The sequence below is a fragment of the Pipra filicauda genome, unplaced genomic scaffold (genome assembly GCF_003945595.2).
Source record: "Pipra filicauda isolate LSUMZ 115617 unplaced genomic scaffold, ASM394559v2 scaffold101_size5749837_pilon, whole genome shotgun sequence".
Taxonomy (NCBI): domain Eukaryota; kingdom Metazoa; phylum Chordata; class Aves; order Passeriformes; family Pipridae; genus Pipra; species Pipra filicauda.
The window spans coordinates 4,212,086-4,230,960 of NW_024103452.1; the positions used below are offsets into that span (position 1 = coordinate 4,212,086).

General features: G+C 37.6%; 1 protein-coding gene across 11 annotated transcripts in view; it reads right to left on the reverse strand.

The window, feature by feature from the left end:
- The window catches only part of PCLO (piccolo presynaptic cytomatrix protein), a 340,916-nt gene that overhangs the window by 318,621 nt on the left and 3,420 nt on the right, over positions 1-18,875 (reverse strand). For all 11 annotated transcript variants that reach the window (XM_039388718.1, XM_027711469.2, XM_027711472.2 and 8 more), the window contains exons 2-3: positions 14,767-16,018; positions 2,504-3,895 (exon numbers count right to left, since the gene is read on the reverse strand). In XM_039388718.1, the coding sequence (XP_039244652.1) occupies positions 2,504-3,895; positions 14,767-16,018 (2,644 nt within the window). The remainder of the gene's footprint in view (positions 1-2,503; positions 3,896-14,766; positions 16,019-18,875) is intronic.

The window sequence follows — 18,875 nt, forward strand, 5'->3', positions numbered from 1 at the left end:
TGTTCATCCAAAATCCCTTCTGGGGCCAAGAGGGCATGTAGCTTCTGGAATTATATTTTTTTCTTTGAATACAGCATATAGGAATAAAAGAATTAGGTAGAAAACCACCAGTAAGACCAATTTTAAAAAGCCTTTCTATTTCTCCTTCCTAACCTCCAAAGAAATAGAGACAAGTAAATAAAACCTCCAAGACTGTACTCAACAGATAGAAGAATTTGGTGGAGGAAAGGAGTATGCAAGTGAGCATAAACTGCTGGCTTGTCATCATGTTTCTGTCAAGTAAGAGGTATCCAGGGCATCCAGGGACAGAATTGCTATCTGAGGGTAAACATTATTTACACAGCTCATTTGGGAGAGGAGAGGATGAGCTCCCTCTTCTGTCTCCAATCTTTATGAAAAGGAAAGTTGGGAAGTGTTCAGTTAAACTAACCACCTCCTGTTGTAAAGGAAAAGTAGGCTGCCATTTTTTAGCAAAACTGATTGGAAAAAAAAAAGGCAAGACAGAAAATGGGGACAGAGGTGGAACCGTGTAGTATCAGGAAGAAGAAAATGCAAGCAGAAACAAAGAAGAGAAAAAGAAAAGGGTAAGGAAGTCAGACTAAAGAAAATCAATCGTATTTCAAGCTCTGCGTATCACAAAGAGTGGAAACGAGAAAATTTTCTAACAGTAACAGTGATGGAAAAAAAGAAACAGAGCATCAGCCTTCTCATTTTACAGAGAGAGTAATCAGGCATTGGAATGGGCTGCCCAGAGAGGTGGTGGATTCACCATCCCTGGAGATTTTTAAACGCAGATTGGACGTGGCACTGAGTGCCATGATCTAGTAAATGGACTGGATTTGGACCAAGGGTTGGACTCGATTATCTCGGAGGTCTTTTCCAACCCAATCGATTCTATGATTCTATGATTCTATGATTCATCTTAAACAGAAGAAATGCAGGGAACATGACTGCACACCACAAAGTAGTGTCACACCATCACACCTAAGTCAACTCTGAAGAAGTCAAGTCATGTATTGGAACTTTCATAGTTGTCATTTGAGCACAGTGTTTCACCAGAACTGACACATCTCATTTCCATGGTAATCAGTGTATGCACACCAGAATGCCTCTGAGGAAAGTCATACACATTTTTCACATTTAAACACACTAAACACATTAAGTGTGCGTGTGTTTGTTTGTATGCACACAGCTGGACACACAGTGTGTACTTGATGGTGTTCAGTGCATAAACATTAAAAATCAATTGAATCCTGACTTTCAACCACTGATCAATCTTCCTGTGTTTTCAGACCTTTCCTTCTGACCTAAATGACACAAAGCCATTAGACAACATATTCATATATTTGATAAAATGTGCTTATTATAGCAGGACAAAGGACTTTCAGATGATAGTTATTCAAGGAAATAATCCACAAAAAAGGGCATATGCAAACAACATAAGCAATATTTTCCCTGCAACCTGATATTTCTTCCAATGTTTTTTCTCACCTTTAGTCAGAGATGCTGTAATCTTTAACCCTGGGAGCAATTTTTCATTTATTCATTCAGATTTCAAAGACAGAACATTGACAGCTACTGTCTTCATGTGCTGCACAGACCAACTTACACATTTAAATTACCCACAAGTATTTTTAGGTGGTTTGCTTCTGTTGAATTAAATTTGCCAAATTGATAGGGCAAGTAAGATATGCTTCCACCTTTCCATTAAGGTAGTATAAAGTTTTCAATCCCCTTCTCAAAAAAAAAATTACCAGGGGAAAGGAAGAGGATAAAAATATAGAATGTGAAGAAACTGTTGACAATAAGTTGTGCAATTTTTTGAAATATAAGTTGCTTTCTCGGCCAATCATGGAAAAAGTACTTTCAAATTCACACTTCTTAATGATGAAGTAACTTTGTGAACCTTGCATTGTTGCACGAAAAAATTACGTATTCTACCACACAGGAATCACTCGAACTTCAACCTTCTAAATGAGTATATCAGCATATGCAAAGAGTCCAGAGCCAGAATGAGATTAATGAAATGAATTTAGGGATATATTAAGCAGGAGGGAAGGGCAATAGTTAAGCATTAACATATTCCTTCATTCAGTAATTCTGTGTATCAGAGGCACTGGTTAGAGAAGCACACATTACCAGACAACACTGAAGCATATGAAAAAGAACTTTATCCCATAAGAGACTGAAAGTAAAGTAGCTTGTTGTGTCATAATAGCACTACTTTCTAAAGAGCTCATAACCATATCTGCTTATGTCTCAACACTCTAGCAACCACCTATACCACACTCCCTTAATATGCCGAAAATTCATTGGAAGTACTATCCAACAACTGACCAAATTTCATACAACATAGATACTTAATTTTAAAAGCCCTCTGATGATGAAATGCTCCAATTTTTCTTGACAATTCAACAGCTAAAAGTCAGCTACAGGCTGGTCTCCACAGCACAGGGAGCCTGCAGGTAAGAATACAGGGTAAATACAGACTCCATTGCCTTACCTCAGCTATGTGCGGCATCGGGTTAAATCCACAGAGATTGCACACAACTTTCTTGCACTCTGTGCAGGTATTAAAGTTGGGAGGATCCTTAGAACCAATATTTAGTCCAGTTTTACAAAGGGGACAAGATACTTCAGGCTGGCTGGCTTTCTCTGGTTCCGACAGCCCAGGAGGTTTTTTAGCTTCAGCAGCCTGAGGCTTGCTATCTTTTGCCAAACCAGGTTTCTTCTCTAAATCAGATCCTTTAGTTGGTAAAACACTATCCGCTTTTGATGGCTCCGGTTTCTCGGTTGTAAGAGGCTTGGCTTCTTTTTTTGCAGGAACAGCTTTTGGAAGAGGCTGAGCCTGACCAGCCTCTTTGGGGGCTGCCTGAGGGGCTGGAGGCTGAGGTGGAGGCTGGGGCTGCTTTGTCGCAGGAGCAGGTGCAGGTGGAGCTGATGTCTGAGACCCCGGCTGACCCGCTGTGGAAATTAAATTTGAGGCCTGGCTGAAGATTGAAGCTCCAAATCCAAAGAGTTTCCCAGTAACTGTTTCTTGTGGTGTTGTAGGCTGAGGCTTAGGGGCATCGGTGATGCCTCCCAGATTAAGGCTGAAACGCCTTGATTGCTCCGGAGTTTTCTGAGGCGGCTGCTGTGCTGGTACTGGCTTGGGTCCTGCCCCTGCTTGTGGGCCCTTGGGAGTTGGTTTGCTATCAGGCTTTGGGGCTGGTTTTGTTGGTAACTTTTTAGGGTCATCTTTTGTTTGTGTTGGCTCAACAGGCTTTTGAGTTTTAGCATCTGGTATAGTCGCAGGCTGAGACGCAAGCTTGGGGTCTGACTTCTGCCGAGACACCTGTGGAACAGGTTTGGAATCTGGCTTATCCCCAGCTGCATGTGTGTCCTGTGACGGCTTGGCAGGCTCTGGCTTTGGGGAATCTGTCACTTTCTGTTGAGTTGGTGGCGGTTTGGGACCTGCCAAGTCCTGTTTCTGCCCTGGTGCTGCAGAAGTAGGCACAGTGTCTGCCACAGGCTTCTCTACACTGGGTTGTTTTTGCTTATCCTCAGCCTGCGTTGGCTTGACCTGATCAGACTTTGGAGTAACATCTATTTTCTGGGATGTCTCAGTGGGCTCTGGGTGGGGTTGTTTTGGTTTTACAGGGGGAGACCCAGGCAAGGACGGTTGCTTTTTCAGTGGCAGGGTTTTTTTAGATTCTGCTGTCTGTGAAGGATCAGGTTTGGGAGAAACATCTTTCTTTTGAACTGGCTGTGGCTGGGGGGATGGTTTAGCTGTTGAAGGTGGAATGGGTGTCTTCTGTTTGGGTGGAGGTGGCTGTGGCCCGGGACCATGACCTGGTGCTAGGTCACCCCCTAATGCTCTTTGCATCTGGCAGTTTAAACAGAGCCATTCACTAATCTGAAAAAAAAAATAAATAAAGGTATTATAATTAGGATAAGACAAAGTTAATAAAATTAATACAATAAAAGGCTATTCCAAGGTATGCCTTCTTGCAGTTTTTCAGACTTCTGTGTGAAAAGGGAGAAATATTATCACTAATAAAGTTTGCAGTTAACATGCCCAACTGATTATTTTCATTCTCCTCCACATTCCAGTGAGTCAAACTATCACTGATACCATGATTCTAATGCCTTCACATTCAGTTTACACACATATGAATAGTGGAGGATAAAAACTCAGCAGAATGAAAAAAATGCATTGGAATTTCATAGGACCTAGCAGTGATTCATTTACAGCAATGATTTGCCAGAATAATGGCAAATACTGCTAAAATAGTTTAACACATCAAGCCTGCTGAGAGAAAACAATAATCAGAATTAAAACACAGAAAATGCATAATTATCTTTAAGCATACATCTATTGAGGTCAGCTTATGAACAGCTTGTGCTTTTCATAATGGTTTAAATTACAGAGCACAGGTACTGGCAGTAATATGTATCCAATGAATTAGGCACAGAGGTGTGTTAATGGGCATCATGTATTACACAGATTTATGCTTTACCACCAGTTTCAGAGGCAAGTCTTCATCTAGAATCAGTGACAAGCTTTGCCTAAGTTCTGATGGTATTTCAAGAGCCTTAATTAGGCTTCCCAAAACACCTGTTATTAGAAGTAGTTACTAGGGTAATTTGTCTACTGTACTGTGCCTCGTGCAATGGGCCCCTCTTTTCAGACAGAGGAGAAGGAATAAGACAAATAATGTATTTACCCATGTTTCTCCATATTTTCTAATCAGAGAAAAAAACAGCTTCACAATCTGAGGAAGGATCAAACTGGCTAAACCAACATGTGGTCATGTGCTATTTTCCACATTTTCCATCACCAGCAGAAACATTATAGGGAGCAAAAATGCCATTCTCCTATTCTTTAGTCAGTGTGTGAAACATAGGGTACCAGCTACAGCATTTGCAGGCACCACAGCAACAGAGGGAACTGCAATTAGGAGAACACAGAACATAGGTCTCTTTTCCCTTAAGGGTGAAGATTTCTGGATGCTGTTTCTCAGTCAGGTCTCAATGATTTTAGAGGTCTCCTATAAAATAAACCATTCTGTGATACTATGAAATCTCCATCGTACATCATAGGACAAATCTGGAGGTACTACATGCAAAGATTTTGTCTGTGTAATATCAGAGTTCACTGGAAGGAAAGAGCTCTGATGTCATTGACTGAGGCAATGAATTCATTATTTGGGTGTGCTTTCCCAGTATTTTATTTTTCCAGCAGCAAAAATTTAAAGAGAACAGTTAGATGCAGCTCCCTAAAACAGTTATTTCAATTATTCTGATAAACATGGTATATACACACACTCTGGAATATAAGCTCACTATTACTAAAAGCTTCACAAAGAGATGATAAATTTTTGCCCCAGCTGTAAGTTCACAGTAATCAAGTCACCATTAGTAATAAGGCTGCTTTATCTTCCATTTTCAGTGTAATTTTTTTAGATTGTTTAAACAATTTTCTCATCTACTCACAAAACCCATATAGCAAGTGACTGTTAAAAAGTGAAAACAACTGAAACAAAACTGGAACACATGTTTAAGCTCTACCTTGAATTATGAAAGGAATTAAGTTCAGACCTGCACGGAGGACCTGAGCAAGGATTAAATTAACTTAACTCCCATTTTGTTTGATTAGTGATCAATTCCCCTACTCGATTTCAGATATTAGTAGTCTAATTTAATTAGATACATACTAATACCATTTCTGAATGAATTCTTAAGGGTTTTCTAGAACATTTAAGTGTAATCAAAGATCAGGTTGTGACAGTTGTCTGGCTATGGCAAAGATTTCTTATATTAGGGAGATGAACTCCCTTCAACAGTGGAGAAAGACAGGATCCTGTGAGGAGCTTTTTAATGGGCCTAAGCAAGGAATGGCTTTTTCTCCAATCCACAGAACTTCTACAGATATTTGAACAGTGCACTTTCCATCACGATTCACTCTTCTTTCTTCTTGTTGATGTGAAACCATGGCAGTAACAGGTGCCTACCTGCTCTCAGTCAGCTTCCAGGAAATCTAAATTTAAGTCATTACAACACCTGTAAGGCCTCAAATGAAGTACCTGTAGGGTTGGGTGGGGCTACCAAATGTTTGAATGATCCTTATGTTTAAGGCATCCAGATTCCAATTTCATTTATAAGCATTTAGGTTTGTCTTCAACATGTAGCTGGTGCAGTCTGATGCTGCTACCTAATTGAAGTCTAAACCTTAACCCTCAGCCACTATTTTTTCCTATATGTATGTGTATATATATATATATATGTATATATATATATATATACACATACACATATATGTGCATCCTTGGTATGAAACTGAAGCCTTTAAAACCAAAATGAATTTGTTACTCCTACAGCTGAACTTCAAAATGGAAAATGTAGGAAGTTTTACTTCATTGTATTATTTTTTAAATCTTTCTGGTTTAAACATAAAATTCCTCCCATGCATTTTAGTGGGAGGAATTAAGTGCCAAAACCCTCAAGTCATTACGGATTACACACATCATCTTTAAACAAATACAAAACTGCACAAACTATAGGCCTGTGATTGGAACTGCAGGAGTTCAAAATAAAGTGTGCTACTTGATACAGTTTTCTAGCAAAGACTCACCTGCAATTACAGAGGTTTTCTGCAAGTTTTAACAGGAGCAGACTTCTGTTAAATAAGATGCTTTTACTCATTATTGCTGCTGTAGATAACTAAAAAAATGCTGCTGTAGATAACGAAAAACGAAATGTTTCTCTAGCCTTAAAGGTGTTCCTGGGCAGCAGTTCTGCAACTGGAGTTGGGAGCACCAAATGAATTTACTCAGTATTTTAGTAACAACATCAATGGAGAATTATTTGAAGAAAAATTATAGCACCATATTCCATAGATTATGAATGCACAAAGAAAGACAAGCTAATAGTTGACACCAATAACAAATATGAGCTCCAATTCCATTCTTCTCCCTATCCCAAACAAAGCCAACACAACTGAAGGCCATTCAGTGCCTATTCCTTTCTTCAAAAGGGTTCAGATTTGTTCTAACTGCAGAAACCCATCAAAGCCAATAGGAAAACTGTCAGAGAGCAAGTGCATCGACTGATATACTCCATTTCTATTCCTGCAGATGATGTAGGGGAGGAAGAGAATCCATCTTGATTCTAAGATTCCAGGTCTACATAAGAAATAAATTTTGGCTTGCAGATGGAGCATATTTCATACAAAAATTACTGGCACACAACATGAATGTAGCTCTCATAAGCCATTTTAACAGTCCTTTTGCAGATCAGAGACACACTCTAAGGCAATGGGTCCCATTCTCATTTAGACCAGTCATTTGGTGCTATAAAAAGGAACTTAAAGATATGCATAAAATATTAACAACCCTTTACATCACCACAGAAATGTAAAGATTTATAAAGCCTTTAGATTGCCACAGATATTTAAATGGACTTTGCTGACACTGCTCAGCTTCAAAGCTTTATCGACAAAATCAGTTTCTAGTCTGAAAACACAGCAGCTTATTTGGTTCCTGACAATTTCAGGGAGGAGTGAGGAATCCAAATTTGGCTCTTAGTAGACATTTTTGCCAAGATGATAAGAGAAACATAAAAAAATAAAGTGCTCAAGCACAGGATTTTATGCAGCTTTGTGCAGAGTGGTAGAATACTCTAAGAAACAAGAAACTACATCAGAAAATCCTGTTATGAACAAAAAAGAACAACTATCACAAAATAAACTTAATTAGTATGTTAACATACAACAGAAAAAGATCTTCTAAAGAGGCCTGGGCAATTCTGGAGACAAAGTTTTCCTTCCACACCAGCTTTTCACAAATAAGATCTCAGCTATTCAAAGTAATTACACCGAAACAAACATTTAATTACTGTACACAGTATGAAATTGATCCTCATTTGAGACAAATAGACCATTGCTACAAAATACATATTTACCTTCCTTTCAGATATCAGATGAGTTTATCAGGGAACACTGACTTAAGATGCTCCCAAACATGAGACTCGGTTCTAGTCAACAGCATGGTCTCGGGGGTATCCATTTCACAAACCACAGCAATGGTTACAAGCACTGTAGCTTGGTGCTGAACCAAAGCTGGAGCAAACTTTTAGAATAGACATATTAAAAACTATTCTTAAATGCTACTTAGCTATTCTAAACCTACTAAACACTACCGGATGAATTGTGTTCTGCAGTTATCACAACTTTAAAACATACTCCACTACTCTCCTTAAACTACCAATACAAACAGCTATAGTTTGCATATGAACTATGAATATTTAGGGAACTATTATTTTATAGCTTACATAATTAGAATCATAAAGCAGAATAGTGAACATAATCTTTTGACTTTTTTTTATTATTATTTTTTTGAATGTCAGTATCTCAGAATATCTGAAAGTTAGTTTTTATAGCCAAGGGTGTGATTAAGCTGCCCCACATATAGGACAAGGGAAAAGCCTTTTAAAGACAGCTCGATGCTCTGCATCATGCAGCACTGCAACAAATGCTCATTGCTTTCATTAACTTCATCAAGACTTAATATACCAGCAACATGTGAATGTTTAACAAAAAATCTAAGTGCAAATGAAGAGAGCAGCAAGGAAAAGGTTAACAAAGTTCATCTGTTCCACACAGCACATCTGAGTGAATATTGCTGGGATTTGAGAAGGGATTAAGCTGTCTGGTCGGAGCAGGGCTGGGCCAGGCTGCCCGCCCAGTGACTACCCAGCAAACAGCATCTCCACATCACATGGCCTCACATAGTAGTAAATTACAGTTGCCAAGCAACAGCAATACTGGCGCAGATGGCTGACTGCAGCTGACATCTTTAGCTATGCAGATTAATTTATTATTTACTCGTGTTAAAAACTGGACAGGACAGTTTCCTGGACTAATGAGAAAACACTCCAACATATTGTAGAATATTGTCCAATGAAAATATTGAGAAATTATTCCCCGTGCAGAGGGGGTTTGCCTCTTTCTATCTGCCCCTTTCATAAAAGGGAAAATAATAAAAAAAAAAAAAATTAAAAAACCACAAACTACACCCCCCCCTCAAAAAAAAAACCAAACACAGGGCATCATTGCTATTACCACATCTAATCCTTAATGTAAAGCAGAAATGTAGGCACATAGTCTTCCTCTAAGACAGAAACAATGTGGGAGTTTGTTTAAGGATATTCCACAGAGAGAAAAAGTACCCTGTATTTCCATAACCCTTCTATTTGAGGATCTTTACAATTTTCCCAAATGCCTGTGTGGCAGTTTGGCTAGAGGCAGAACTATAGGAACTATACTAACTTCATTTCATCACAAAAATTGTGAATGATCCCCATTTGCACAGAAATAACAGTGTTAGTAAAACTGGAACACCCCAAGAACTCTTTGTACCAAAGAAAATATTTCACACAGAAATATTTCAAACCTTGATCATTTTTAAATGACAACTAAAAAAGGTTTGAGTCTGCTCTCTGTTCTGTTTGAACCCAGTCTAAAGTCCATCCGCTTTTACAAAACACATCTAGCTTTACTTCAGCACTGTAAGATTTGATATCTAAAGTAATACTTTTAGAAAGTTAAAGAAGACTTGGGTTTTGTTGGGGCTTTTTAAACTCATTTCTACACAACTTATGAGGAGTATAAGAGCTGATAATCAGACTCAGGTCCTTAATTTTTTTTCTACTTTGTTCTTCATTACTCATATAACCCTGAATAACCCTTCCCAAGTCTAAGTTTACATAGAGTGTACAGTTTCAAAGTTTTTTTCCTGGTATTAAAAAGCTTAAGACTTTGTGGCATGTCACTACCCACAGTGATGGAAGTTTTATTCTTGTTTATATGTCATATCCAGACTATGTTGCATTCTAGTTCTTATGCACTACTACAATACAGCAGGGTCTGGACTACAAACCACAGGGAATATTTCAATTCAATCAAGAGCTTCCTTTACTGTCATGTAATCAAAAAAGATGTTATAGTGTCATTTCTATTAATTTTTTGTAAGTATAAGCAAGACTTATCTGGATTCACCACAAGAATTAGTCATCTTTCTTATTTTCAATTGTTATATATTGTTCTCCATGTACAAGCTAATAATAATGATAATAACTGAAGAAAATTAATACATTTCTGACTGTAAATTCTCTTTAGTTACTGATAATACTTCATGCCCAAGTTATTTGCTACTGTTTAAGATACTTGGAGATGCAGGACATTATTAAAAACAAATATAAATACCAACATTCATTATAAAGATTTGAACCAAAAAAATTATATTAAACCGAAGGTTGTGATATGATAGTAAATAAAAACAGAGGCAGAAAGAAAGCAAAAAAAAAAAACAACCCAGGGCTGTAGTGTATAGAGCAATTGATACGGAAAATTTCTAGTTCTACCAAAAATGTTAAAAAAATACAAATCCCCTCCCCCACCAAAAATTATAAAACTCACAAAAATATAATATTTCAGATTGGATTAAAACAAATCCCTTTCACATTGAATTGAAAAGTAAATGTGCAAATCCAGTCAAATTTTCCTTGATCAGGAACTATACACTCCACTTTGGGAGAGTCAACTGTTTGGGTTTTTTTATCCCTCCTCTTTTTTCCATTAGGATTATGTCAACTTTGATGCGGATACATTGTTTGAAAAATAGTCAGAAATAATAAAATACTTTTTAGAATTCACTTTGCCTCCATCCAGAAGAGCTTTTGGCAAGTAAGCAAATCTTACATCAATATACACGGCTTCACATTATCTGAATGTGCAATTTTCAGGAAGTATCTAAGTATAAAATGAGACTAATTTTAAATGGTCTCCTAAAAGAACACTGAAAATGTTCAGTGGAACAATGAAAAATGGACTAATGCGAAATATGGACTAATGCAGATAAAGTTCAAGTAGAATAATCCTTTCTCAAAAACTACCTAGGAGACAGGCATCCACAGCCCACATACAGCCAAGTTTCCAGTATTAACAGCTCTAACACTCTACTTGATCATCAACTTTACAAAAGCCCATCATAAAGAATGTAATGACTTTATTATTACACTTTAAACCTTTGCTCAGTCTGTGTTGTATTTATCTTCCAATAGCTAGTTCACACTAATAAAAATTTACTCCAGTATTGGGCATATCATTTAGATTTAACTATAGCAGTTCATCCTTTTTGCCCTGCTTTATCAAAAAACTACACATAAGTGTTTAACAAATAGGGTAGTTCCTCAAGTTGTCTTTGCTCAATTTGAGGAAGCCTACTCCTAATTCAAATGTTCTAGGGTGCTGACTCTTTTTTGGGAAGTGCTGGTTTCTGTTGCTAATGCCTCATAGGAGTGGTTTTGGGAAAACAAAATGGTAAAAAAGGAGAAAAATTAATCACTACATAATAAAATACACATCTGTTACAAGGTTCTGATGTATATGAAAGGAAAATGGAATAGAGTACTAGTAATCAAACCTGTTTATATAATTTTTTCCATTACTTTATGCAACTGTTGCTAGGCAGTCATGTGCCATGGTGATGAGTGGAGTGTGACTACCTAGACAGATTAGAGAGACATATGTTACTGAACACATTATGTATGGTGTGTTTTCTCTCTAGACAGCTGTATGAAACCAAGATATCAACTATTTTTCCTCCCCAAGAGGACTGCAAGGTCAGAAGGTTCAGAGAAATAGTTCAAGGGGTCTGACCTTGTGGCAATACAGGTATCACTTTCTGCTCTTGGTTACACAGTTCTCTCTAGTGACTTAAAACAGACAGAGTGAATGTACTGCTGCATTTTAAATAGAGGTTTAAATGAATAGAATTATTTTATTTTTAAATCTGCACTTTTTATAATGGTTTTACAAGGCATGCAATATACTTCCTAAGCGGGTTTGTAAAACCTGCTGTATTCTTTCCAGAATCAGCAAGAAATACAGAATATAGAAATTTAGAAAGATCTGTATTGGAAAGGTGATTCACTCTATTAGTTTTAGAGACTGACCTACCATGTAAGAAACTTGTAAGAAGAGTATCTTAAGAAGGTAATTCAAGTAACTGTATGGGGAAAAATTTTAGAGAACAAAAGTCATATAAATTCTTTTTTAAATAAATGCCTTTCACTTCCAGCATCCAACTTGAAATTATTGCTTCCCAATCAGTAGTGTGTTTAACATAAGCAATAAAAATAGTGGCTACAAAGAACATGGGAAAGGTACAACACAGGATTCCAGAATCATGAAACCTGGCAAAAAGAACAGCAGGGAAAGTCAAAGTATGAGACTAAAGTCAGTAAGTGCATGGGTAAAACAGAGATTTCTGGTCAATAACACTTTAGGAGAACGTAAAATATGAGAAGCCAAAAGAAAAAACTTGCACTATAATAGAGAAAACTGACAGCCGAGTCAAACCATGATTTTCCTGATAGACAGGAAGAAATGTGTAAACTAGTGTAAAGAAGGACTCAGAAACTTTGGTTAATAATCTAAATACTGAAAGAAAAGAGAAACTGGAAGGGAAGTTTGATAATAACTCAAGTGGGAACCATGGCAGCTGAAATAAGTCAATTTTTTGTATGTGCCAGAGTAGGTTTTATTACTTTGATAGCAATATTCAGTAATAAAGTCAGATGTGATTTTTGTCACAGACTGGAGCAGGACACCCACAATGAAGTTTCAGCAAGACAGCTGGTGGTGCAAAGCTGAGCAAATGAGAAAAGCCTGAGTGGGAGTCGGGAGATTGGAACTAATAGCTGAATAAATTAGATGTCCAATACCTTCATTTACTGAAATGATTTCATCATGAAATAAATGCATATCCTGTGTTTATTTCAATGTGTAATATGAAATTCAAATCTGCTTTTACATATGTATGTAATCAGTTAGTCTTAAATGCAGCTGTATTTATTGTCTAAAAGTCCTGAATTTCACACTTACAGAGTACCCACTTCAAAAACTAGTAGTTATTCACAGAATTTTCAAACATTTGGAAATCTTACGTAAACTCTCTCTCAAAATCCATTTCATTTGAATATACCAAAATTGCTGACCATTTCCATGGGAAATCTGAAGCTTTTAAAGGAAGACAAACCTGGGGCTCCAAGGCGCTCCAGGAGCACACTACGGAAATGAACAACTCAGCACTCACAAATAAATGTAAGAAATTTTGGTCTAAAAACATTCTGTCAGAACTTGAAGGTAAAGTTTTATTACAAAAGTTCCTCTTTAACATCAATGCATCACATTTCTTGTCTGTTATATATAAATACGTCTTTTTTATACCACAAACAGTCTAGAATGACATGGATGTTCAAGTCACTCCTTTTCCAGTCCAGGCTTTAATGCCAGCTATCTCAATCCTTGATTTCCTAAATTCAAACACAACAGTACTCTCCTAAACCAAGACATGTGCTACCAGTGGTTACTGCAATTAGTCTTTCAGGTTTAAATTTGCAATTCTAACAACAAATCAATAAATATTATACTTGATGGATACAAAAAGTCTGTTGTTTGTTACCAGTATCCACAAATAAACATGTGCACTGGAAAGAAACCCAACTGCTAGCAGTGTTCTTAAATCATTGTGGTATTGAGTAAACAGGTCGCCCAGAGAGGCTGTCAAGTCTCCATCCTTGAAGATATTCAAAACTGGCTAAACTTGCTTTAGGTGACACTGCTTTGAGCAGAAGGTTGAACTACATGATACCAGAGGACCTTTCCTGCCTCAGCAATTCTTTGATTCAATTTTAAACATACAGATACTATCTATCGGGTTCAAAATACAGTAACAGTCCATACTTCTTCCTATGAGCATCTCAGATTAGCTAAACTAAAAGCAAAACAAGACAAAAACAAGTTTTCCAAACATCACTTCTTGCTATTTATCATTTGTTTTTCTTTGGTGCCGGGTCTGCTATGTGTGAATTCCTATAAATTGGTAAAAGTGTTGGTACTGAAAACAAACTCAAATTACACTTCAGATTTAAAATTAGCGTATCAGGATGTACAAGAAGATGTTCAAGCAGTAAGAAGAGAACAGATAGTCACATGAAGCCTTATTCCCATGCAGAGCAAGCAAAGGATATGTATAAACAATAAATCAAGCTACCGCAAACATCAGATTGAAATAAATTCATTTGAAGTCCTAATATTGCTTTCTATTCCATTTTTATGTTATATAATTACAGCAAGAATGGTGACCTAGGTTAACAGTTCACAGAGATCTCTTTCTTAGCATCCCACAAGAACAAAATAACCCAAGTATCATCAAGTCAAAACTTACGACTCAGGCTTTCAGTTAATGAACACTGACACAGTAAATCTACCCCACATCCTTTTCTAAATCACATGCTGGAGCTATGAAGACTGATTTTTACTTTTTTTTCCGCTTAGTTAGTTCTTAGATTTGCAAATTTTATTTAATTATAAATATACTAGTGCATGAGTATTGTGGTGAGATTATAAACACAGACAGCAGGTGCTTAAAATCAACCAAAATGAGACAAAAGTCACATGGGGTTTCTCCTCTTTTTGTATGAAGAAATGAGAAGACATTTCTAAATCTATAAAACCAGAGAACCATTACCTTCTTTTTTTTTCTTTTCCTCCAATTTCATCCCATTTGACTCTTAAGCAGCTTCCCAGAATAGCATGAATTTTTTCTCTGAACTCATTAAGTTAACATGATGATACATTGTAACACATCTGATGTTTCAGCATAACAAAAGTAAACTTAACTTTTTGCTCTGGTAGTGAATATCAGTTTAAAAACTACTCACCTCTGTGATATGAGGGTTAGGATTGAATCCACACAGGCTGCAGACTACAGTGTGACACTGGGTGCACGTGTTGTAGTTGGCCTTTTCTGGAGTGTGCAGCAGCAGCTCGGTGGTTGTGCAAAGAGGGCAGAAGGTTTTCTTTGGGGCGGACTCAGGGGGTTGGCTGCCACCAGCTGGCTTTTGCTGCGGGGGTTTGTCTGGCCCTGGTTGCTGGCCAGGTGGTTTTGTAGGTCCTGGTTGCTGTGCCGGGGGCTTTGTGGCCCCTGCAGTCTGAGAAGGTGGTTTTGTAGACCCTGCCTGTGGTGGCACTTGTTTTACAGGCCCTGTTTGCTGTGGAGGTGGCTTCCCAGATCCAGGTTGGGGTGGCTGTTTTGCAGGTCCCGTTTGCTGAGCAGATGGCTTTTCGGGTCCAGGTTGCTGAGAAGGCTGTTTTGGAGGCCCTGCTTGCTGGGATGATGGCTTTGCAGGACCTCCTTGTCGTGACGGCTGCTGAGATGGATGTTTTACAGGTCCTGGCTGCTGTGATGGGGGTTTTGTGGGAGGTGGTGCTTGGGACGTCATTCTAGTGCTGTCTGGTTGCTGTGGGGAGGGTTTTGTTTGGCCTGGTGAAGGTTTTCCAGAAGTTTGTTGTTGAACAGGCTTCGTTGGTTCTGACTGTTGTGGCTGAGATTTTTGTGGTCCTCGTGGCTGGGGCGGTTGTTTCGCTTGCTCTTGCTTAGCATCTGCTGGGTGGCCATGGCCTGGTTTCTGAACTTGCTTTGGTTCCCCAGGCTGCTGCTGAGGCACTGGTTTGGAAGACTCAGTTTGCTGGGGGGTAGGTCTGACAGGTCCTTGTTGTTGAACAGCTGGCTTTGGAGACTGTGGTTGAGTTGGATGTTTCGCAGGGCCCCTCTGCTCCTCGGGTTTACCTTGCTCTTTTGGGGTTACTTTTTGTTTCCTACTGGCTTCTTCATGAGCTGCATCTGAATCTGATATCAAATCAAAAGGATTGAATTTGTTCACAACTGAAGTGACTGCACTCAGTGGATTGGCTTCTGAGAGAAAACTGGGCATCATACTTGGCTTCTGATCTTCTTTAAAATCAGTCCTGGACTTTGATTCCCGTAGACTAAGAGTAGAAGGGCTCCGTCCAGGTGCCCGTTGTTCTGTCTTCAGCACATCTACTGTTCTGCTTTTACTTAAACCTGATGGTCCTGGATCTGGAGGCTTACCTGGTTGTCTGGGACGGTGGCTTGTATCAGGCTCAGGATGCCTGCAGATAGAAAACGTAATAAAATTAAAATAATGCAGAATTCTAGAAAAATGAAATAAAATAAGATGTATCAGTGACCCTGGAAGTGTTCTGGTAATGCTATGAAGTTTCTCAGGTGCTTCAGTGTTTCCAAGACCAACGCTTATAGCAAGTGCATGTAAAAAGTATTTAAATAATAATTATTGTTTCTTGAAAGCTTATACAAGTATTCAGTCACAGATTGATTTATTATTTAGAAAACAATCTAATACAACAACATCATTCAACCAGATAATTTTTCTTCAGAAATCTGAAGAACTCAAAGCTACAACTTCCTATTATACTTATATCCAAATGAGTAACTCTCCACACTATCCCTTGGGATACAAACACAGAAAGAGAGAGAAGCCTGAAAGGGACAGTAGTGTCAGAAAATTACCAGATCAAAGCACAGCCATAGAAGAAAAACATTGCACAATGCATTGTGTACTTGTGATCTGGCCACTTGTACAAAATTTGGATATATTTACAATTCAATATGCAGCAGGGATTTAAACTCATAAAATCCAGGTATGTTAAGGAGTACATGCTTCTTTCTAAAGTATTTTTTTTTGTCACCCATCCCCTCAAAGATTAGAATTTTCCATCAGATAAATAGGGGTCAGTTCACAGAATTAGCCCTGAAGCCTTTTTTTCCTTGCAAATAGAACTACTGTACAACTTCCTCTCAGCATCATCCCAACCTTTTGCAGCATTAAATGCCCAACATTAAAAAGAAAAATCTCTCATTACATTAGAGAATTTGGAAAAATCCTTACAATAATATTTTGCTGCATGTTTATACGGGAGAAAATTAAGAATGTAGGAACCAAAATCAAGACCATGTCTTCATATGTGGCACAGTATTCTACTTGTTGCTATACTTGGCTGCAGCTGGGGGAAATAATATTGTATTCACTGCTAATGCTCAGGGAGGTAATAAAATATTCTATTCAGTGCTATCACTGAGCTTCTGCTGGAAGATACGGTGTTCTCTTCAGTGTCACAGAAGTGTTGCAAATATAAAATTTTCAGTTTCCACTTTGAGAGAACCAGTCAACTGTGATCTTGTTTTTCCAGACATGACATTTTTTCTTGGGCATTCATGAGCAAAGTAAACAATTGCTCATTACATTTAACTGTATTCCTTGACTAACAAATAAATAAATAAATGCCCAATGTTGTTTAAAAGTTTTGTCAGAAGTCTGCAGAATTATATATAGCAGCAACACTGAAAAGTGTATTTTACACTGTTAATGTCACGATGGGTTTACTATCTTTTCTGATTAATATTTAGAGATTCCATGACATGCCCAGCAATGGTAATACAAAAGGACAAAGCCAAGTAGACATTTTTGTGCACGTAATTGTCACAACACGGGATTTCTCGTAATCATGTGCCTGAGTTTTTCTGTTAATTAAAAATTTCCACATGAAATCCTTGTTAAGGACAAACTATTTCCAGCCTTCATTAACTTCATTTACCCTTTCCTGTTCTTGTAAAATTATTGGCCATAATACTTCAAAGTTTACAACTTTAATGTGCAACCCACTGAAGTGAGTAGGTGTTTTTCCATTGGCGTCAGCAAACATTGATTAACCCATTACTCATAAAGAGGATAGTTCAAAAGCCTCATGATAATCTAATTCTTTCAAATATTTGGCATTTTTGCTTGTTAAAAGAGCAATTTTATACTCTCATTAGCAACTAGGTAGGTCTACCTGCAGTTCTGTTTCTTGTTATTTAGATTAGCACTACAGGTTTATCTGAAGAGACACTGCTCACCACATGACATCATTTCAACTAGTCTGTTAGCAGCAGGCTGGTACACTTCCAACAGTCATGTTTGCAAGTGTTCAAGCTGTTGGAAGGCTTCATTCAACAATGATAAGAGTGACAAGGGGAAAAAAAAACAAACATAAAAACCCTCCCCTAAAACTGATTTTAGAAATTCAACTTGGACATTAGCAGGAAAAAGTAAGTGTGGATCCCTCCTGGAACAGAGTTCCCCAGCTTTCATTTTTATCAAAATAATGTGCTCCATAAATTTCCACTTGATCAGATATCAGGATCTGAAATGACATTAAAAACCACGAATCTAGGAAATAAACCCAGGTGACTCTGCAAGGCTGCTGGTGTATTCTGAAGACCATACTTGTCCTGTCTTTGTACATAACAATGTTTCTAAGCAATGGAGACAGAGCATGGCTAACTAGTGGAAGAAAAAGGCTTGAAAAGACAAGCTTCTTGAGAAATGTTACTTCTGTCAAAAGCCAGGACTTGCTTCGTTTAGTTTAAGGTGCCTGGGAGTTGAAGTCTTCTTTTCTACAACTATTTTACAACCAACTACAGACTGATATTGAAAAATTTTAATTGAACTGGAGAATCAGAATCATCAAAATAAATCTTGTATTTATTTGACAAGAATTTTCTAACTTTAAAACCTTCTGAGTCATGAAAAACCCACAATAGTATTAAAGTCTTCAAACCAGACCCAACAAGCAAAATAATTTAGTTCTCCCTCATACAATGCTTTTCTTTGTGCTGCAGTGTTTCTCCTCACTTTGGCCTTGTTCCACAGAACTCATCTCCACTTATTTACATATTACAGCAAAATCAAAGCTTACTTTGGAGTAAGAGGAGATTTAACAAAAAGACTATTGGTTTAGTTCTTGAATTCCAAAATATAAAAACCTATTAAAAAGTCACATCTTTTTCCCATTCATCAGTATAAATAGTTTTAAAGAGAAACACAATAACTACACAACTCCAAGATAGTTAGATCTTTTCATATCTACAGACTATATATATATATATATAAATATATATATAAACTTA